The sequence below is a fragment of the Falco rusticolus genome, chromosome 1, assembly GCF_015220075.1.
Source record: "Falco rusticolus isolate bFalRus1 chromosome 1, bFalRus1.pri, whole genome shotgun sequence".
NCBI lineage: Eukaryota > Metazoa > Chordata > Aves > Falconiformes > Falconidae > Falco > Falco rusticolus.
The window spans coordinates 37,094,612-37,115,571 of NC_051187.1; the positions used below are offsets into that span (position 1 = coordinate 37,094,612).

The 20,960-nt window shown below is 46.5% G+C and overlaps 4 protein-coding genes and 1 long non-coding RNA gene across 6 annotated transcripts; 3 read left to right on the forward strand and 2 right to left on the reverse strand.

Annotated features, from left to right (window-relative positions):
- Positions 1 to 230: 230 nt before the first annotated feature.
- LOC119154738 lies at positions 231 to 8,340 on the reverse strand. The gene is made up of 5 exons (XR_005106530.1): positions 5,948 to 8,340; positions 5,694 to 5,797; positions 5,003 to 5,052; positions 3,271 to 3,350; positions 231 to 2,273 (listed from the first exon to the last, which is right to left on the reverse strand). It is a non-coding gene; the product is annotated as an uncharacterized LOC119154738 (long non-coding RNA).
- Positions 8,341 to 8,742: 402 nt separating this feature from the next.
- On the forward strand, positions 8,743 to 10,206 carry LOC119154973 (cytochrome c oxidase subunit 6A1, mitochondrial). Its single transcript, XM_037403090.1, has 3 exons — positions 8,743 to 8,888; positions 9,248 to 9,387; positions 9,954 to 10,206. Exons 1-3 carry the CDS (start codon positions 8,786 to 8,788, stop codon positions 10,038 to 10,040), a joined length of 330 nt encoding a protein of 109 aa, XP_037258987.1. The 5' UTR covers positions 8,743 to 8,785; the 3' UTR covers positions 10,041 to 10,206.
- A 1,145-nt stretch (positions 10,207 to 11,351) lies between these two features.
- Positions 11,352 to 12,874, reverse strand: TRIAP1 (TP53 regulated inhibitor of apoptosis 1). The gene is made up of 2 exons (XM_037403542.1): positions 12,657 to 12,874; positions 11,352 to 11,997 (listed from the first exon to the last, which is right to left on the reverse strand). Exons 1-2 carry the CDS (start codon positions 12,801 to 12,803, stop codon positions 11,914 to 11,916), a joined length of 231 nt encoding a protein of 76 aa, XP_037259439.1. The 5' UTR covers positions 12,804 to 12,874; the 3' UTR covers positions 11,352 to 11,913.
- A 17-nt stretch (positions 12,875 to 12,891) lies between these two features.
- Positions 12,892 to 15,339, forward strand: GATC (glutamyl-tRNA amidotransferase subunit C). The gene is made up of 4 exons (XM_037402960.1): positions 12,892 to 13,048; positions 13,406 to 13,572; positions 13,987 to 14,090; positions 14,465 to 15,339. Exons 1-4 carry the CDS (start codon positions 12,920 to 12,922, stop codon positions 14,518 to 14,520), a joined length of 456 nt encoding a protein of 151 aa, XP_037258857.1. The 5' UTR covers positions 12,892 to 12,919; the 3' UTR covers positions 14,521 to 15,339.
- Positions 15,340 to 18,528: 3,189 nt separating this feature from the next.
- Positions 18,529 to 20,872, forward strand: LOC119155088 (dynein light chain 1, cytoplasmic). 2 transcript variants are annotated; one of them, XM_037403343.1, is made up of 3 exons: positions 18,529 to 18,634; positions 19,238 to 19,375; positions 20,473 to 20,872. In XM_037403343.1, exons 2-3 carry the CDS (start codon positions 19,244 to 19,246, stop codon positions 20,608 to 20,610), a joined length of 270 nt encoding a protein of 89 aa, XP_037259240.1. In that variant the 5' UTR covers positions 18,529 to 18,634; positions 19,238 to 19,243; the 3' UTR covers positions 20,611 to 20,872. The 2 variants fall into 2 exon arrangements, with proteins under 2 accessions (XP_037259240.1, XP_037259322.1); XM_037403425.1 differs by having other exon boundaries at positions 18,572 to 18,659.
- The last annotated feature ends 88 nt before the right edge of the window (positions 20,873 to 20,960 follow it).

Genomic DNA, 20,960 nt, shown 5'->3' on the forward strand with positions numbered 1-20,960 from the left:
GCCCCCTGTCCCCCCTTTCCATCAGTGTTCTGCAATTTGCCAGCCTCCTTTATGTCTCAGTTATGTCTGCACAATGTGAGGCAGGCAGACCCATGTGCCCACAAACAGAAAAGCTCCTCCAGCTCACAATAACTCAGCAGGCTTCTGTGATTTTCACAGACTGCATTACTGTGTGCTCATGTCTGCTGTCAAATTACTGCCTGGACACAGGCTCCATGGCTAACCTCAGTCTTACCCCAAACATGAAACTGTCTCCGAGCCCTCAGAAACATTCATCTTCTCTTGCAGCAGTTCTTATACGAAGTGGTGTAAACCTGGCTGATGCTTCTAGGAAACAAAGAACACGCTTACCCCTCCGAAGACATGTTATGATTTTATGTCCTCTTTCTGCAACCTACCGAGAGTGGCTGTGCTCCTTATCACGCATGTAAAACATGTCAAAACAGACATGAAGGGCAGACAGTCCTCCTGAGGTTTCTAAAGGAAAGCAGAGATTAAAAGCCATAAAAAACAATCCTTCACACGTAGCAGAGGTTGAAAAATAAAATCTAAACCTAAGTTCATTTTCCTTTTTAGTGCACCTTCTGCCAGTCCCAGGACTGTTCTAACCTCCAGTTGCTTGTCATAGCTGTAACAGCACAGCAGTGAGGAAAAACTGTGAGCACAGTTACCCCAACCTTAGCTGCCTTCCCCTTAAAGTCCCCACCCTGCCCCACTCTATCTGATGCTGTGAAAAGACCATATAATAATGGGAAGCTGCTCCTGGAGCTCCTACAAGGGAAACAGTTCTTTCCATGTTTTGCCTTATTTTAAGTATCTGTACATAGGAAAGATGGCACACACAGACCACACAAAACCCTGTAATCGAGGCAAGATTTTCTCAAGTCATAGATGTTATTGACTGTAATTGCTGTTGTCTGTTTCGACCTTCTCCTCGAGGTGTCTCCACCTCCCATTACAATCTCACAGTGAAAGAAGTTCCCTGGTGGTCTGCAAAGAAGTGAAAGAACAAACTCAAGACAGAAGTGACATTGTTTATATAACATAAAATTCATTCCAAATCAACAATTCAGACAAAGTAACATTGTTGCATAAAAAGTAGACCAAAAGATATTACATTGACAGACAGTGCTACTAACAGCAACATTTTGCATATATAAAGCATTCTGTATTCCAAAGCCTAAAAATGTTTTTAGAAAAAGATCCTACTATTCTTCAGTATTTTACAGAAAAAGTGAGGCATGAGGTGTAAGTCATTCATAGGGCTTTGTCAAATTAAATGACAGTCTACCACCAGAATGAAGAATAGAATCTAGGCTTTCTAACCCCTGTTACTCAGTTATGTGCATTATTTTAAAGCAGCCCTTGTATTTACACATTTTAGTGTAGGCTGTGTAAAAAGGAGCACTAAAGCAGAAAGAAACATGTGTTCTCCATCTTAAAACAAGATTTTCCTTTTGGAATGGCAATAAGGATACCCTGCAGCCTTAGGTTTTCTATGCAGCCATAAAGCCTTAGTCCTCTTGACTGTGCTGGTAGCCAGGATAACCCCCAATCCATATTCTATGCCCAGTGCATGCTGGAGGAGGTGAAGATAACAAAGCCTGTGACAGAACTCCATCAGGGAAGTCCTTTTGGGCCCCATTTCCATCAGCTCATAAAAGGAACAGCCTGGACCCACATGCTGGGCTCTGCTACGGCTGCTCCAGGCTGTAGCTCTTCATTTGCAAAATAAATGACCCATTCATTTCTCTCTGACCTCTGCAGGCACTTCAGACTGCTGACCTCATCTGCCGATGGCCCCCACCGCTGCTGTGAGCTTCCTCAAACAGGTGCTCCTGGACCGAAAACTCTGCCTTCCCAGGCAAACTGAACTAACACAGCTCCAAGAATCCTGTATCAGGGCTCCCAGGGGACTGCTTGTGCACAGGTTGGGAATGTTCAGCCCTCAAAGCATTTATTTCCTATGCAGAGGCCATATGAAAAGGAGGCACAGATGAGAGGATATAAATTTAACTGAGTCAACTGGAGTTAGAAAAATGTACTTGCCTGCATGTGCACATGCACTTGACAACACAGATCTCTTCCCTGCAACTACTGACAGCTGCGAAGTGTAGCTGCACCTCATGTGAGCTTGTGGTTGTACAAACAGGTCCTGCGGTTCCTGTAGAGAACCAAGTGGCTTGTGATCAGGGTGTTCCCATCTCCGCAGTACATGTCAATGGATGGAAGGTGACAATGCTACTTCAGCAGGGGAGTCCGCATTGCTTACACTGCATTCCAGGAAAAAGACATCTCTTCAGACACACTTATCGCCCACATTTACCTTGGCATTCACAGCCTTATTACCAAGAGTATCACAATCCATGTTTTTTGCTCTTAACAGCCTCATTCTAGAGAGAAGATTACACCATTTCACAGCTAAGGTCACAAAGGCATTCAGTGGCTGAACTGGGAATTCAGTGCTGATTTTAAGTCCAAGTTCAGAGCCCTGCTCACTGGACTAATCTCTAGACAATAACATTTTTCTACTTGGCAGAGAGGTGGGAGCTTTCAGGTCTGGAATACTGAGGTCTTCAGATGGAGTCACAGATATACACAGCACAAACTAACATAATTCTTCCATAAAAGTGGCATAAAAATAAAGCAGACTAGGTCAGTTCTTCCATTGGTCTCCAAAGAACACCCAATTATCAGAACTAACATAACCATCTTTAGTAAGTAAGCTGTTTTGGAAGCTGAACTGTTTGTTCCAAGTGCCACACAGACACCAGCTCTGGCACTGGCAGGAGAGGCCTGTGAATCAGAGCCCAAAATCTGATGCAAGAGAAACTTGGGCCATCTCAAGCTGCTTTCCCCAGCAGAGAACAACCCTATTAGTTTGAGAAAGTCCCCTGCCTGCTTTCTCTCTGAGTAATTAAGAGTGAAATCCTCCTCTCAGTGACCCCAATGCTCTCAGCCTAGGCTGATTTACACATGAAAGGAACCCTCTGAGGGGCTTTCTCCCTTTCACATTCACAACCAGGCAGGACCTATAAATAAAACCTTTCTGAAAACAGGAGCTTTCAAAAAGGTCTGTGTATGTGCACAAATGTATATGAGGGAAAGGGAATGGATGTGTGCACTTGAGAATGCGTGTGTGTTTGCATGCAGATGTGAAGAGTGGGTGAGAAGAATGTGCATTCATACGCCAGCCTGCATGCAAACAAGTGTACTCAGAAAAGCATCTACATGGATGCGCGAGTATGCACAGGTAGTGGGAGCACTTACAGGAAGCAAGAAGGCACGTCCAGGCTGGCTTCCAGCTAGCACAGTTCCAGGGGACATTCACTCAAGCCAGCTGAGTCACTCTAGAGTTACACACGAAAAAAAAAAAGAGCATATTTAGACCCAGTTGTGCATACAAAACTATGCCTGTGATGCACTTTCCCTCTACAAAGCAGTAAAGTACTTGCAGAACAAAACACTAGTGTTTTACAGTGCTTCAGATACAACATGGAATGGGACATAACAGAGAATCAGGTCTCATGGCATGTGTTCCTATGGCTTTGACAGGAGGTGAGGTTCTTCAAAGGCTGCATCTTCTCAGCTGACCAGGAGAGAGAGAGAACAGTGTTGCATTTTCCAGGGATGTCATTGTTCAAAAGTATTTTTTAGTTTGTTAGAACACAATGCCCCTCAAAGTTTGAAAAATAAACAATGGGACTGATGCCATGAAAAAGAAGGTCAGAAAATCAAATCAACTGTGACTGCCTTTACAGTAGCTTATAAATACAAAACTGCCTATAATCTGTTACTCTCCCTCCCCGGCTGTCCTGTTCACCCATGTGCCCAGGCAGTCAGGATGTTTCCCATTCCATGAGGCCTAAGAAGGACCCTACACAGCTTCCAGGAAACTGGCAGTTAGTGTGACCCTGCCCTAATACAAAACAGGTGACACAGTTCTGAGCCAAGCCAGGACAGACTACAGGGTTTCATAAACCAGGTACTGGTCTGTCTTTGCCCCAGTAAGAGGAGGCTTTTTAAGATCTGGCTACAATATGATAATTTGAGAACTGCAAACTACTTCACTACTCCTGACCAGCTGAATCATTGGCTTACTGAAACAAACCATGCCCCTACTCCGTGCCAGTGCCAGGATGCTGACTATATATTCACTAGCACCACTGGAGCTGCACCACTACCTGGTAGGAGGCTCCAGGGTGTGAGGCTGCAGGGGTGCTGCAGCCGGCACTGTTCTGACTTCATCACTGCTAATTGCAGCTCTTAGATCTCTCCCTACCCAACTCTTACACAAATATTTACAAGAAGCTGGCAGAAAAAAGCACAAAGCAGGAAACATAAGGAGGGCAAAGCCTCACAGAAGTGCATAGAGCACAAAATGTCTTTTCTGTGAGTTCAAAAAACTCTTCCCAGCTCCTTGCACGAAGCAGAAGAGTGTGAACAGGGATGCAGAGTTCCCCTCCTACTGAGCCGGCAGCTAAAGCCCTCCCCCAGTTCCCAGGGTCTTCAAATGAAGATTTGCATAGTACTTCCAGATCATTCCCGAGAGAAGGGACAATGGCTCTCTCAACGCCCTCTTCCCCCCTCCCAAAGCTGATAAAGCCCTGGTGAAAAGGGGAACAAAGGATTTACAGATGTCGGAATATTGATTTCTGCAGTTCCAGGACTACAGGGAGAAGATGAAGAACCCTCCCGAAACTGTGAAGTTTGAGACACAGACACTATCTCTGCAGTGTGAACTCTGTTTGTTAAGACAGTATCTGACGGAGGAAACATTGCTATTCAAGAGAGATGAGCAGGTCCCTGAAAACTTGAAAATGCACAGAGATGAGATTACAGTCTGAAATCCAAATGAGTGCATTTGTTGTTCCCAAACCTCCTAAACGGAGAGGCGCTTCCAGTGAAAGCAGTTTGCCACCAGGCGGGCCAGCCCGGCATTGCTCTGAGAGGCTTCGGCCCCAGCTGACCGTATTAAAGGCTTTTTTAAATCACACCTCACCAGTGATTCATGCTGTTATCCATGTCCTCTTCTGCTATCCACCACTGCAGCTAGGAAAAGTAAGAAAAATAAAGGTGAAAGATGAGTCTTTAGAAAGCGTCCTTTGAGTCTGAGTTATAGTGGAACCTCTCTATCTCAACACTCACTGAATTTTAGGCAGTTAGCTGAAAGCTAAAGCCTCTTGCCTTCACAATTGTTTCTGTGGTTAGTACATACAAACCCAAGCTTTCTTTTTCAGCAGAGCAAGTCAACTCCACCTCTAGTGAGCACCATCTCACTGCAATTGTTCAAATTTTGTTAAACCGAAAAGCAATACGATCCAAAATGTTACATGTTACTGCTGCATACGCAACAGGAGACATTTACTGGGTAGCCAAGTCAGATTACAGGATTTCTGGCCTGACCTCCACCTGTCCCACCACCACACAAGTGACTGACTACCTGCACTTCATTTTTTCCTTTTTTTTACCCCCTTTTTCAGAGCTAACTTTGTAACATCTTTGCACTCCAGAAGACTCCCAGGATGCTAGATCTTTTGGAAAAATCTACATGTTGAAACTTCCTCAAAATGTTGAATTTAGAACTGGATATTAAAGGATGATAAGCTAGCTTCTAAATCAAGCTACAGGCCCTTAAATAGCTCAGCTCTGGAATTCAAATGAAGTCCTTTCTGTGAGGCAGCAGCTCTTACCAGTGAGTACAAGAGGGGGTTTTCACACCACAGGTCAATAATCCAGACTGAGCTACTGAGCCAGTAGCAGAGATAACTGTTCATTCACCGGCATTTTCCCACACCTTTGTAAAAAGACATGCTGTCAGGCTGACTGCAATTATCACAGTGATAACTATTACATAGCGCATAGTTAAACATATTTTATACAACTATATCAAAACATTCTTCACAATCCTTTAACAAAAATAATCTAGGTTTCTTCAAATACCTACCTGTCTTCCCTCAGCTAGAAGAAATTTTTCACATGGAATCTTTTGTCTTCCAGCAGTCTCTCTCAATTTACACCACATTTGAAGATGACATGAGTCAGACCCATTAGACTCCTGACACACCTAATATGAAGATTAATTGAAACAGCTGGGATGATAAAGGCTAAGAAAGTCCCATTTTAAATCACTGCAACTCAGACTGCAGTGAAACCGCCACCATACTCAGGTTCAGGACAGAAGTGAACTCCATTTTTAGTTCTCTCCATGAACCCCTTGGAGGTCCATAGGTAGAAGTGCTCACAAGGTACTTTTTAACATGGGGCAGCTGCATTAAGAGTTGCCACTACTACATACTGCTTTCTGTGAGCATTTCCTTCTCAGAAGAGCATTTTCAAGACTGTCAGAGGAGTGAAGGTGCAAGGCAGAACTAGGGAGGCAGCACACCTCGGCTGCTCTCATCTCCTGCTGGACACTTGCATGTTGTTGTTTGAGGCTACTGCAGCAGCACAGCTCATGTCCTTTTCATTTTAGAGTACCATTCCTCATCCTAGACAGAGGTTTGCTTCTTGTTTTGTGGATCCTTTTTTGTTTAATCTAATTTGTAAACATTAGTGTCTGTTGCTTACTTAGAGCTCTTTTTGCTACAAATGAGTAGTTTTGTTTATGTAGCTCCTGCTATAAAAACACCACCATAATTTGCTTTAGGATACAGAACTTAATCTTGGTTTCATCAATTAAAGATTATACAAATTAATTCTTGCATCTTCTGTTCCCAAGAAAAGTCACATGCAAATTCCTTTTAAAAACTCTGATATTACACATCTTGTAAGCACAAATCCCAGGGATGCAGGTGGAGAAAGGCAAAATCTACCTGCAATGTGGACAAGAACTTCATGACATAACATTCCCAACCTCATTCAGCAAAGCAGCTGTGCGCACACATGGTGAGCTGCAGTGATTTCAGGTCTGTACTGTAGAAAATGCATCATGTTGGTGAAGACTGAGTAACACTCCTGTAGGTACACACAAAGCCACCAGGGAGTAACTTATCCTTTCAGTATGTAAGCAAGACTTAAAATTAAATGAAGTAACATGAAAGAAAATTACTGGAAGAGGTAATTGTGATTTTTTTTAAAAATAAAGATAATAACAAAGAAACCAATGTACTTATTATCAGTTTACACTGCAAAAATGCAATAAACAAACAACTGAGCAATATCTTTATGCCAAGGTACATTTCACAACAGCCTTCTGAGATCCTGGCCATCTTACCATTCCCATAAACTACACAGTAAATTTGGACATGAGCCCTATTCCAAGTGAAAAAGGGAAAAGAAATCACACTCCCCAGCAGCAACCACCACTTCCTACCATCTAACAATGCTGTAACAGCAACGCAGCCACGCTACGTGCTTTGGTCTTGCCAACAGAAAAGTGACGGGTTTCAGGGGACCAAGGTGAAATGTGAGTCTGCACTACCCCTGGCCAGAGCAGCACTGTGCAGTAACAACCCCGAACCAGGACAGAGCTCTTGCACTTTACTTAAGCTCATCTTCATCTTTCACAGATGCCTGCTTTGAATGACAGAGGAACCTGCTCCTTCTCCTTCCACAAACATTTATACCTTGTTAGAAGAAAAATACAATTTCTTCATACCACTCCCTCACAGACAGACCTTAACACCATCCCACCCTGAAAGCCTGTTTCTCTGCTTTCCGCTTGGCCTGTTTCAGTCTCCGCATCCACTACAAGAGTCCTCTCATTTTACTGTGAGGTTTTAAGTGTTTGAAAATGTACTCTCCATCTACGCGGTTTCTACCAAAGGTCAAACAGCCAACCATCAGGCTGCAATAAAGAACTGCAATAAAGTAAGATTTAGCTATTTGCAAATTAATTATGATTTTTTTTTTTCCTGCATATCTTTTGTGTTTATTCAAGTGATATTACTATTTCAGCAGAATCATCCCAGGAACCCACGTAATTAAAAACACATCAGTGGTTACAAAACTGCATTTCATTAGCATCTTTTTTACTGTCACGATTGAAGCAGCTTTTATATTGCACTAATGGGATTGGTCCCTCATGTGAAAAAAAAAAAAAGGTCTCAGTAACAAATACAACAGACCTTCCCTGCTGTTGCATAAAAGAAACTCAAATACAGCTGTGCAATCGCTTTACCACCAGGAAAGTCTACATAGGATGGCAGGCCAGTCTCCTAGGCCACCTACGCTGAATGTACAGTCTCTGAAACTCACAGCCATGCATGCTGGGGGATACCACTCCCCAAGCCTGTACATGATGGCACATATCAACATGCTTCCTTCCGCTCTGGAGAGCTGTGCAGTCACAGGTCCCACCCAGTGTTGCCCTTCTACACCTGTTAGAAGCCAGCACAAATCACCTAGCTGCCACAGCCACCCCCCTGCCTCCGTGCCCCTCTGCAGGCCCCTCAGGAGCCCCAGGCTCCTCCGCTCCTGCTCCCCTCACGGCTGCCGCAGCTCGAGCGCTTCAGTCCCCTCACGCCTGGGACGACCCCAGTGTGTACCCCCTGTCCCCACAGCTCCGGCGCCGCTCACAGGGAAGCCTCCCCCGTCCTTTCGCCACCCGCACGCCGCCACCACCCCTCAGCACCAAATTGGTGCCGCCTCCCCCCCGCGAACGACACGCCGCGACGCTGACGTCACAGCCAGCGCCTCCCGCCCGCCCCAAGGCCGGCGCATGCGCAGAGGGGCGCCGCCGCCCGCGGCCGCGCAGGGGCGGGGCCGGGAGCGCAGCGCGCATGCCCGGTGCCCCCTGCCGGCCTGACCCCGCTTCCGGCTCCGCTGGGCGCCCGCGGACGCGATGGCGGCGCTCGGAAGGGCCTCCCGGCTGCTGCTCGGCGCCGCCGGCCCGCGCTCCCTGCCGGGGCGGAGCATGTCGGCCGCGGCCCATGAGGCCGGTGGAGGTAACGGGGCTCTTCGGGGCGAGGGCGTAGCCGGGACCTGCGGCCGGTACGCCGCTGCCCTTGACAGCCGCTGCCCTTGGCGGCGGGCGCGGCGAAGCCGGTGCCGGCGGTGTGAGCCCTGGAGGGGGCGACCTCACCGGGAGCCGGGAGAGCTGCGGCTGCAGCCGTCAGGCCCGGATCCCCGCGGGAGGGGAGCGCCCTCTCTCCCTGGTAAAAACAGGGAGGGAGACCCCGGCTCGAGGGGGGGGACATGGAGCGTGCGTTAATTCCTCGTTAATGTGTTAATTGCGCTTGACAAGCTCTCGAGTCACTAACGGAAAGGCTTGTTACTGTTTTATTTCATGTAATGCTCTCCCTAGCTCGCCTGTGGAAGCTGTTGACCTTCGTCGTGGCCCTGCCCGGTGTTGGTGTTTGCATGCTGAACTGCTACCTGAAAGCACAGCAGGAGCACGAGAGACCCGAGTTTGTTCCTTATGCTCATCTCCGGATCAGGACCAAGGTACCTTTGCTTGACCTCTCCAAGGGCTGCCTTTTCCCCACCCCACTATGACCGCAGGCCTTCATCTGAGATTACAACAGCATCTCTTGCTTTCTTGTCACCTACATGAGGTGCTGCATACGTAGCCACGATCTTAACTGATGGCTTTGTTTCTGAGGCAGCAAGAGTTTCTTGCAGCTCAGAGGAAATACCCATGGTATTCACACGCCTTCCCACCCCCAAGTAATCCTGCTAATGTCTTGCTGAAAACCATTTCAGTCCTAGAGCTGTACTTACCTTAAATTAATACAGACTCAAAAGCTGACAGAGGAGATCCCAAAAATCTTAAAACTGGAGTCCTCATAGCATAGTTGATGTCTAAGCAAGAACACAAAGATCTTCTCGTCTATAGACAGTGGCTCCCACCTAAGGGACACTTGTTTTCTAACTCTTGTCCAGGAACAGATGCAAACTTGCTTAATTCATCAGCCCGTCAAGCAGTGTGATGTTTGAGTCCATATTGCTGTTGATTTTCTGAGATGGTTCATTTAGCTGCCGCTGGCTTATTTTCTTTCTTCTTTCAACAGCCTTTCCCCTGGGGTGATGGGAACAAAACTCTGTTCCACAACCCCCATGTTAATGCTCTCCCAACCGGTTATGAAGATGACCACTAAGATCCTGACCACAGCCAGAAATTCAGCTCTTCCCATCGTGGACCAGAATGTTGCATGGGAACCATCATTTAAACTCTGCATTCCTTCTACAATGAAACTGAATGGTGGTGTGGCCTCTGTCTGTACCAGTGTAGAGGTCCTTTAAATAAACAACTCTGAACTTGAATTTAGGATTTGACTTTTTTGTTAGTCTGAATCATCAGAAGTTCTTTAGTTCAGTGTTTGCTTAAAACATTGACACCTCCCACAGGATACAGTGCAGGAGTGAAGGGGTTTGACTGCCTGAATCTGGTAACGTTAACAACAGGAATGCACTCTAACTGATCACTGTAAACACACAGGTCACAGGCAGATGAACAGGTTCCAGGCTAATACTGTAAATTAAAATTCAGTATATACTGAAGTATGTTCTCCATAATCAGCTATTGCAATATTTGTTACGTCATGAAGGCAATTTTCTATTAACCCCTAATTAGCTACTCTCTGTCTGGTGTCATTACCAAGGGGCTGTCGTGCAGACAAGCGAGCTATTACGTTTGAGAATTGCACCTTTTTTTGTTGTTTGTTTTTTGAAGAAGTAAAACCTCTGAGTTATCCTTCAGGTAGCTCTTAAAAGCTAAGAAAGTGAAGCTCACTTTCCCCCCCCCCCCTCACTGTAATTTTAGGAGAATTAGGCAGTTGACTTCTCTTTTGTCCCCAGGCCATATTTTTTACTTTCACCTGTGTTGGTGTAATGAGAGGGGACAGCTTTTCCCCATTCCTGTATAAGGATCAACGGAAACCTCCTCCCCTGCCACAATGCTCACAGGGCCACTGGATGGGATGGATCCTGATCCCTTCCTTCTCTTCCAAACACCCTTTTCTAGGCGCTGCAAGCAGTTCTACAGTTTACAAGCCAGCACAAATAACTTTTGATTACTTTCCTAGGTGTAAACCACACAGTTCAGGAGCAGCTTGGTGAGCAGGTTTGATTCACAAGCCTCAGCCAGGGACTCAACATTATCACCTGTCAAGCTTCAACCCAATGTTTCCCTCATTCAACACACAATTTAACTACACCAAGCAAGAAATAGTAGTAGTGGCCAGCCTGGAGCTTTGTCTTAGCGTGGAAAAGGATAGCCAGGGCTGCACTGCAGTTGTATTGCAAGAACACATAATGCTAAAGGACAGAATTCAAGTTCAGGATTGTTTTAGAACCTCAGAAAAGGCTGAAGAAGTAGCCTCTGTGTTAAAAGTGTCCTCTTCAGCTTCTCTTACAGGCCACCTTGGTCCTTCCTAGAGGTCACAATCAGATTCTACTGGACAGTTACCTACTTGAACAGAATATAACTTGGTTATATTTATTTTAGCTAAGTTACTGCAGGTCCAATAGAAGTGATTTTATACCATCTCTGTTGCTGATAAAAAACAATGCTTTAGCCCCTCAGCATTCAGGATCATATGAAACAACCTTCTTTCACCAAAATTCAGCAGCATAGAGAGAAGACAAAGTGAATCAACCTCCTTCATAGAATTTTTAAACACTTTCAAGTGTTATATAAATAAGCAAGAGAAATCAGTCACAAAGCAACTACTATTTCAGCCTGCTCTAATAAACATTCTCACTATAGAGTACATTAAGTAGGAAGTTAGTTCAAACAGCTTTTCACGCTGTTAGATGCTGAACCACCACCATAATTCACTGAAAAGGAGGCAACAGTTACCACAAGATCCAGTCTTTTTTTTTGTGTGTGTGGCTGTTTTTATAAGCAGATTCCTGACTTCCTAGAAAGCAGCTTAACAAAGGTCTTATCCAGGCTGTGTCTAGTCGTATGCCTGGTGATGTTGTTTAGTCCAAAAGCTCATATTAGTGACCCCACCCATACAGCTGAGGTCAAGAGGAGTTTTCAGTTTTTCCTTTGCTTGGACCCATGAACTCCAGGCCTTCAATGGGTATATCCTTTTCCTTGATCGCTTTCTGAAAAAAAGAACAACAAATCCAAAACATTAAACTTGAGACATCTTTATAGTGCTAAGCAATATAGTCTTTGTTACAAAACATGATCTAGAAAAAATAGTCTTAAGACTGGTTTGGATAAAGCTTCAGTACTAGAGACGCTCAAGTAGGCACTGAGAACTCATGCCAAACTACAATTTGGATCCCATCACATAAACGTGTTACAGCCTCTAAACCAGCAGGCTTAATTAACAAGTTACATTAACGAGAAAAATACACCTGTAAAATATTATATGCCATGACTGACAGAAACTGAAGGCAAGAGAAAGTCCAGAGCAGTGCAGTGGGGTGCGCAGCTGTGGGCAGCAGCTAGTCTTGGGGCTGCCAGGAGCATCGTAAGCAGAACATGTCCAGCGGAATAACACTTGGGGTGGAAAGTGAACAGCTAGAACACAGAGCAGCGTGGGGGTACTTGTGTACCACATCTGTGCCAACAAACAGGGCAGGGGGCATGGAGGCAGGCAGGGGGGAGAGCAGGGAGGGAAGCAAAGGAGCAAGCAGGGAGGCAGAGGGTCGGGCAGGGGGGCAAGGGTGCAGGCAGGGGAGCAGGCACGGAGGCGGGCAGGAGGGCGGGCAGGAGGGCAGGCAGGGGAGCAGGCAGGCTCCAGCGCCGCACGCACCTGCACGCAGAGCTGGTACCGCTTGAAGAGCTGCCCGCAGGGGTCCCCGGCGCTCTCGCCCTTGAGGAACTTCTCGGCGAACCAGCGGTTGAAGCACTGGTCGTACTCGCGCTTCAGCTCGGTGCAAGCCTCGCCCACGCTGTTCATCGCGGCGGCCAAGCGCCCGCCCGCGCCCTCTCACCGCGCCGGGCCGGCCGCGCCGCCGCTCTGACGTACTTCCGGCGCGGTGAAGTGACGTCGCAGGGCGCCGCCGGTAGCGCGCGATGCTGGGCCGCTGGCTCCGCTCGGTCTCGGGCGCCGCCCGGGCCTGTGTCCGGGCCCCTCCCGCCCGGGCCCTGCAGGTCCCGCCGCGCCCGGCCTGGCAGCCCGGCGAGCAGCGGCCGCCCCCGCAGGTAGGGCAGCGCCCGGGGCAGAACGCGGGGGGCGAGGGGCGGCTGCGGGCCCCTGCCGGTCCGCCACCCCTCCCGCCGGTCGCACACACCCTCCCGCCGGCCGCTGCCCCGCGCTGGGGTCCGCAGCGAGCGGCAGCTCCGGCTGGCCCTTCGCCAGGTGCGGGGCTGGGAGGGGAGAAAGTACGAGTTGGAGTACAGTTAACGGTCCGCGAAAGTACTGGATATCGGCGTGTCCCAGCGGATGGAAACTCGGGGGTTTGCCACCTAACAAGTTTTCAGGGGAAAAAAAAGGAAAGTAGTAGTACATTGGACTTGCTCACCTTTACTTTTTTTTGTCCATGTTTGTTCTTTCTACAGCAAAAAGTGATGCTGGAAGTGCTGGATCATTTGGAACACCTGGCCTTGGTTGATTTCCGTGATTCGGAGGGTGTGGAGCGGCTGCAGAAGGCGATCCAGTTTGCTGATCAGCTTCAGGAAGTAAACACTGATGGTGTAGAGCCAATGGATACAGTCTTGGAGGACAGGTAATGAATGACAGCAGCCTCCTTTTAACTGTTAATGTATCAAACTATTTGCTTGTATAACTTTCTCTTTCCCCAGGGTGTCACCCTGGTTATGTGTTTGGTTCCTTTGCTTACAGAAAAGTCTTACCATGACATTGCGTGAAAGGAAGATGCCATTGGCATCCATGCGCTTTCTGTTTCTGTGTTAAGCGCAGCAAAGATGAATTCCCAGTTCCTCTCTGTGTCTTACTTATCAGGAATGAACTGCACACACTGCTCCCCAAATACATCAGTGGCATTCTTAGTCACTTTGAGATGTTCCAATACTTGTCTTACTGCTTACGTAAGACCAAAACTACATTTAGAGATAAGCCAGAATTCCTACTTCGTATTCATAGAATAGCTTAAAGACAGGCTAGTAATCTTTGTTTTTAGGTGTCTGTATCTCAGAGAAGATGATGTTACAGAAGGCAACTGCACGAAAGAGCTGCTGAAAAACGCCAGAGAGAAAGTAGAGGAATATTTTGTAGCCCCACCAGGTATTGTCTTGCTTACAAAAACCTCTTAATCTTGTTTGAATTAACCTGAGGAATATAACCCACCATAGCTGCATTTACTTTCAGAAATACTAGTTCGTAATAAGTACTAAAATAAATAACTGTAGCCATCTGTATAAAACAGTTTGCAATCTATTGGTCCAAAAGCAGTGCAGAAGCTAATTTTACTCTAAAGTTACTATATGTCGAGCAGTTATTTACAGGAAGTGAGGTGGACCTTACTTTCGTTGCTTCCTCAGGAATTGTAAGCTGCTTGTACATAGAACAAACTGGAAAAGCACTTTAGTGCTCAGGTATACTACCTAGAAGGTGACTTACAGATGGTCTCACACAACTTTGTTCTTGTTTTCTGTCAGGTAACATCCCTTTACCAAAGCTAGAAGAACGAGATACTTTTCTACAGGGCTCTTAGCAAAAGCCTGGAACCTAAACACCGTTTGAGTATTTTATTTGGGTAAACAAAGTTTTGCACAGTCACAGCTGAAGTATCCTGGTATGTATTTTCATCAAAAGAAGAGCACTTGCAAGACAATTTACAGAAGAAGGAAGGTGTAAAAAGTTTGGCAGCACTACTGGAATACTCAATGTTTATGAAGCTGGAAGGCAGCATGACAAATGACCTTAGTGCTTTTATTTAGCAAAGTGAATTTGATCTTATTCTTTAATATACTGAAAGGCTTAAAGACTTCAAAGAGCATTAAAAAGTAATGATTTAAAAATCCAGAACAATATATTTTTCCTCAACAAGTTTGCCGGCAAAATGAGAGGTTGGAAGGCTGTATTGGTATGGAGGAGTTGTTGACAACATTGCTGAGTATCTCTGTGACGTATGGACAGAAATCAGATTTTCATTATGGAAGAAAAGGCACTTTGAAAAGATGACTCAGTAAAATATTTTGCTTCTACTGGGTATTTCCATTTCACCTCTGGTGTTCCATGTCTCTCTGGGTTACCTTCCATTTCCCACTTTGTGTTTTTAGTCTTATAAATTAAATACCTGGAGTTGTACAGAATTTGAGAAAGTACCTTTCAAGCATAGAAATGGCTGCTTTAAAATAAAAAAATCTTTGCAGTAAGTATTTCTGTCCACCAGCTGTGTATCTGTAGTGGCACCAGCAATTATTTTTTTAATTAAACCATTTTTCCATTTCAAAGAAAGTACTGCAGTTGTTTTAAAACATCTTGTATGGCTAAGCTTGTAAATAAAGAATGTAATTGGTTTTTAACTTGGCATTTTTGTTCTGTTGGCACAGTGAATTGCTCGTTTGAGAAATCCCCACTTGTTCTGTCCATTTTGGCAGCCTCTAACCATCAGCAAGAATGGGGACGATGTTATTTACGTAGAAAAAGGAAGAGGAATTTGAGAGTGAACTGCATGGCTGCAGGAGCTTCCAACCCAATACATCATCAAGTAACTATTTAAAAGCAACAACCAAACCAACAATTTGGACAAAGATGATTCCACATTCCCAGTGCAGCACAGGATAATCTTAATACTGCCAGTTTGCTGCTTCTCCCTTACCCACACAACCCAGTGAGAGAACAGACTGCCTGATGCTCATTCCCTGCAGCCCAAACTGCATTTAAATTGGAAAATAGACATTTCCTTAATGAAGGGGTTTGTTGCAACCTCACTGCTAATAAGGGTATTATAGCCCTGACTCAGACACCTGCAACCACCAAAATAGAAACCCTGGCAAAGGACAGATGAGCTGCCTATGGGGCAAAATAGGTTAGTGTCTCAGCCTGCCCTCAGCGTGTCTAATGCAGTGGGTGCTGTGCCCCGCAGAATGGTTCAAAGCCACCAGGCCTCAGCTGCACCCTGAGGTGGGGATGAGATGCCCCTCATGGGGCTGGTTCACCTGCTTTCACTGCAGGACCTTGATGCATAAGTGGGTCTAGATCTGGGTCAGGTCTTCACAGTGTTCTGCCACAATGGAATTTATAAACCCTGGCAAATGAATAAATACAGTTAAGGACTCATGTAATAAAATTGCTACCTGTTAAGTTCCTGGTAACTACAGTAGGCAAACATAATGTGTATTTTGAAATAACTAATCTTTTCTCAGTGGTTAATAGATATGGCAAAAAAAAAAAAAAAAAAAAAACAACAAAAGGAGGTCGGATTCTGAGATGATTAAATGTATCTAGTTTCCCTGGAGACTGTGGAGATAACTTGACTTACAGGTGCTAAGGTTTTTCCACTACTATGTAGATCTGTAACATATAAAATTGGATTAGAAGCCCTAACATATAGATTCCAGGTTTACAAAGAAAATTTCAAGGTGGTTATTTCTTCAGTTTTATGGAACAAAGTAAATGAAAGTTGGTTTGTTGCTAAGAAGGATTATTTCATGTTTTGATAGTAACTAGGAGCTCCAGGAAGAATGTCTTAGATGTAGTGATATGGTATGCCACACAGAGCAAAAAAAGGCCTCAGCTGAAAAGTGCTTACAATCTAATCTCCATCCGCAAAAGGAATCTCATGGTACGCCTTATCCATTACCCAATTTTTTTGGCACCTCCCCTACTCCAGCTATCATCTCCTATGTGTATTTATTTGTTCTGCCTTCCCCTGCAGCTCTGTCCTGGGGGAAACTATACTTTTATATTCTTGATTAACAAGTAAGGCCCTAATGTTTCTCTTTAAAGCCATGTATCTCAGGCTTTAATGTTTCTCATTAACAACGTGTATCTCACCCACACTGACATTTCCTGCAGTCGTCATCACATCTGTTTCTTCAGCTAACCATTTCTTAATAAATGCATAGAAATTTGCCTGCAGCTACCAAACACAGCCACCTCCTCAGAGATTCATGGGTGTTTCTGAAGTTCATTGCAAGCACTGGGAAGATTGCTAAATTGTTCACTTCTGTCAGCACAAACCTGTCTAGTACTCAAAGAACCATTGCTAGCGCTGCAGATACTAAACACAGTTCTGTAAATTAATTGCTTACTGTGGCCCCGAGACTATTAGAAGCTTCTTCAAGTTTCTAGCACACAAGGTCTCTTATGCCCTTTCATCTGCTGCATTAAACCAGATAAATTCCCTTAATTTCACAACTTTCAGAGCTCTCCCTAACACATGCTCCTGATGGCAAGACAGAAAGCAAAGCTGTGAATTCTATCTCTTCTACTGGAATGCTAAAAACCTGGGAGCTAAAGTCCAAAGTTATTTCTGAGATATTCCAGAGTGACAAAAGTACTATATTATCCAGTTTTAATAATTTGGGGCTGGTATATTCTTCTGGGGTTGCCTCAGAACTTGCAAAAGCAAAAGGTTGCGTGCTGTTCTGCTGCTTTTGCTATGAATGACACTGAGCAGGTAACTATACTGTACATACATGGAAAATATTTGTATTTCAGGTGAGATGGATGAGTGCTCTCGAGATTTTTATTTCTACAAGGAAATGACTGTCCCACCAAGCAGTATTTGAAAACTTTTTTTAAGTCATCCTTTACTGTTTGCTATAGACATGGTTCAGAGTCCTGTGATTAACAGATCACCAGCTATGGAAAATTCAACAAGAATTTTCTAGCTGCTGACAAAATTATAAGCAGAATGTGCCCCAGGGGGAGTGAAACAAACAAAAGAGAGCACTGGGGATCTCCCAAACCATCTTGCCTAATTAAAAAAAAAAAACAAAAAAACCCCAAACCCAACAACCAATAGCCCTAAACGAACAAAAAAAAAAAAGGTAAAAAATAAAAAAAGGTGAGTTGCAGAACTAGTGAGGTCTGGAAAAGATGCCTTAAATGACACTTAAGAAGTCTGATGGATTCAGTTCACTAAAGGGACAACATTTAGAGCTGACTTGATAATACTTGGTAAACATGGGTAAAAGATTTCTATTAGAGGTCGCTCTAATCTGAAAGACAAACTGAAAACAGACACGTGTATAGGAAAGATGGGCTTTCCCTGTAGTAAAGGGCATCTTACAGAAAAAACGACCCCAGTTCATGGAGAAACAAGGGCCTGCTGCAGAGATCACCAGGTAAAATTCGGTGTCTCTGTGATAAGGGTTGGGGTGAGGTATAGCATTGTCTTTGGGCCCCATGTATCGTCTACAGAAAGGTACAGAAACAGGTGGACACACCAAAACGCACCAGAAGACCAAGTGTACTGGAAGGAACATGGGATTTTTGCCCGGGATCACTATAGATGATGGCAGACGAGTAGCACGGAGGCAAGGGCCCACGTTAACAGCCCAGCAGCACAGGCCGCATCGGACGTGCAGGGTGTGCTCCACCGCACCGCACCGCACCGCACCGCGCCCACGAGGCCGCCCGTCGCCATGGGAACGGACGCGGGCGCGAAGCATGCCGGTCTGAAAGAAAACGCAAGGGTAAAACCCTAAGAGAGTTGCCGGACCGTGGCCAATGAACGCCCGGCGCGGCCAGCGGCGTCGGCCAATGGCTGGCGGCCGGTGCGGAGGGGGCGGGGCTGGGGCGCTCGGAGGCGGGCGCGGCGCGCACTGACTAGACTCCGCTTGGTACAGGGCCGGTCCCGCAGCACCCGCCGAACGGTGAGGGGACGGCGGGGTGTGGAGGGTGAGGGCGGCGGCGGCTCCCGAGCACGACCGGAGCCAAGGGCTGGGCGGGCCGTCATGCCTCAGCCATCCCGGTGTCCGGGCACCCTGCGGCGCCCGGTGCGGTGGGTGTGCCGGCAGCTCCACCGCGTCCTGGAGGACTGCAGGCGGGAGCCTTCCGCGCGGGGCCCGGTTTCTTGGCGGGGGGCGCCGGACTTCGGTCGCCGCCCCGGGGCGGGGAGATGGCCGTGGAGGCCAGGCGGGCGGCGGGGCCTGCGGGCGCCCTGGCGGGGCGGCAGCGCGGTGCGGGAGGCAGCGCGGTGCGGGAGGCAGCGCGGTGCGGGAGGCAGCGCGGTGCGGGAGGCAGCGCGGTGCGGGAGGCAGCGCGGTGCGGGAGGCAGCGCGGTGCGGGAGGCAGCGCGGTGCGGGAGGCAGCGCGGTGCGGGCGGCCCGGCCTGGGCGGTACCGCGCCTCTGGCCCCGGGCGCGGGCTGTGCCGGGGCCTCCGAGCCAGCCGGCAGCGGTGCCCCACGGCCGCGGGTGCTGCCGGTGGGCGGCCGCGCCTGCAGCTCCGGGCTCCCCTCTGCTTCGCTCCCTGCAGGCAACCATGAGCGATCGGAAGGCGGTGATCAAGAATGCGGACATGTCCGAAGAGATGCAGCAGGACTCCGTGGAGTGTGCTACTCAGGCCTTAGAGAAGTACAACATCGAGAAGGACATTGCGGCTCACATAAAGAAGGTAAATCTTTGCTCATAATGTCCTCCTGAAATCTATGCACATGAAAAATGAAGCAGGGAGAATGCTGCTGGGCGAGTAGCTCTAGAGAAACAAGTTCTAGAGGCACTAGCTACTCAAGTTGGATTTTGTCTGTAGGCTGGTGTCCTTATGTTCTTTCCCCCACCCTTTAAGCGGGCTTTTCCAGGTCCTTCAGTTGTTTTTCTTGCAGCACCTTCTCCTTTAGCCTTTTCTGCCCCTGTCCCGTTGTCCAGGTGAACAGAGAGCAGCAGCTGACTGTCCCTGGGACTGTTGAGCTGGTACAAAACACAGGGGCTCTATGGAGCCTATGTGACAAGTGGCGGGTTGCTGATCTTGTCCTAAGTGGCTTTCCCCCGCCCCACATGTAAGGCCAACTGTCCCTGCTAACACAGAACAGAAAGTTCATAGCTTCCAGGCTCTCAGATTTTCTCTCGACTTCTAGCAGTAGGCTGGTTGAGCTGCAAGTAGGTAGTTGAAGGGTTTGGTTGAGCAGAACACAAACTCTTGCATGCTCTCACAAAAAGTCTCCAGCTGACTGCTGTTTGATACTGTATGTAATCACAGACTGCACCATTTTACTCCTAGTAGATTTGTACACGTGTGTTTACTTGGAAGTCATAGCAGGCTTCTGCCTACAGTGTGTAGGAAGAATGTAGTCTCATGACCTAGTACCAAAGATGTGGCAGAGAATTTTCCATCAAGAGTCCTCTCAACGTCCTTGTTGAAAACAGCTAATGAACCCAATATAATGGCTTCATCTGTAGAGATTCGGAACAAGCAGTGAAGTTCTTAAAAGTTTCTGTTTGAGATCATGGTGTCACTTTTGGGGAAACATATGTTTTAAGCTTATTCCTCCTCAGCTCAGAAGCACTTTTTTTTTTTTTTGGTCTGACTAAGCAGCAGATGAGTTATACAGTGACAGATGATCCTTGCTCTTACAAGCATATGCTGCTCCTTAATTACCTTCTTCCAAAAATGATACTTGTTAACAAGTGACATATCACTGGAAAAAATACCTTGTAGACAATATTAGTACAATTCTCAAGAAAATACTGAGTTTCTAGTTCTCTTTTCTGTAGGAATTTGACAAGAAATACAATCCCACTTGGCACTGCATTGTGGGAAGGAACTTCGGCAGCTATGTGACTCATGAGACCAAGCACTTCATCTACTTCTACCTCGGCCAAGTTGCTATTCTTCTTTTCAAGTCTGGTTAGAACCATGAACTGTTACTGAAACTTGCACCTGGTTACAGGACTGCACACTAACTCCAAGCAGCCTCCTACCTTCAGCCTTCCTGAGGAAACAGACCTTGATCTTCAGGCCTTTTGTTGTATTGTTAACGGTCAGGGATTTTGCTGTAGCAGCTGGTATTTTAATTTTGGTTATAAAAAAAGGTTAAAATGTCTTCCTTGTATTTATTTTCTTTCAAAAGATTGCTTCTTTGCTAATAAAACCTTGGATCCTTTGTTTACTCTCCCTTTCTGCTCTCTAAGTGCTTGCATTACCCTCTTTATTCCACTGTGAATGAAGGAGGAACATCCCCACCACCTCCATTCCACCCCTG

Coding starts and splice junctions, on each gene's coding strand:
- LOC119155088 (XM_037403343.1), top strand. CDS start 19,244: ATGAGCGATCGGAAGGCGGTGATCAAGAATGCGGACATGTCCGAAGAG. Junction 19,376..20,472: donor TTGCGGCTCACATAAAGAAG/GTAAATCTTTGC, acceptor TCTTTTCTGTAG/GAATTTGACAAGAAATACAA.
- TRIAP1 (XM_037403542.1), bottom strand. CDS start 12,803: ATGAACAGCGTGGGCGAGGCTTGCACCGAGCTGAAGCGCGAGTACGAC. Junction 11,998..12,656: donor GGTACCAGCTCTGCGTGCAG/GTGCGTGCGGCG, acceptor TCTTTTTTTCAG/AAAGCGATCAAGGAAAAGGA.
- LOC119154973 (XM_037403090.1), top strand. CDS start 8,786: ATGGCGGCGCTCGGAAGGGCCTCCCGGCTGCTGCTCGGCGCCGCCGGC. Junction 8,889..9,247: donor GGCCCATGAGGCCGGTGGAG/GTAACGGGGCTC, acceptor TGCTCTCCCTAG/CTCGCCTGTGGAAGCTGTTG. Junction 9,388..9,953: donor ATCTCCGGATCAGGACCAAG/GTACCTTTGCTT, acceptor TTCTTTCAACAG/CCTTTCCCCTGGGGTGATGG.
- GATC (XM_037402960.1), top strand. CDS start 12,920: ATGCTGGGCCGCTGGCTCCGCTCGGTCTCGGGCGCCGCCCGGGCCTGT. Junction 13,049..13,405: donor AGCAGCGGCCGCCCCCGCAG/GTAGGGCAGCGC, acceptor TTCTTTCTACAG/CAAAAAGTGATGCTGGAAGT. Junction 13,573..13,986: donor GATACAGTCTTGGAGGACAG/GTAATGAATGAC, acceptor CTTTGTTTTTAG/GTGTCTGTATCTCAGAGAAG.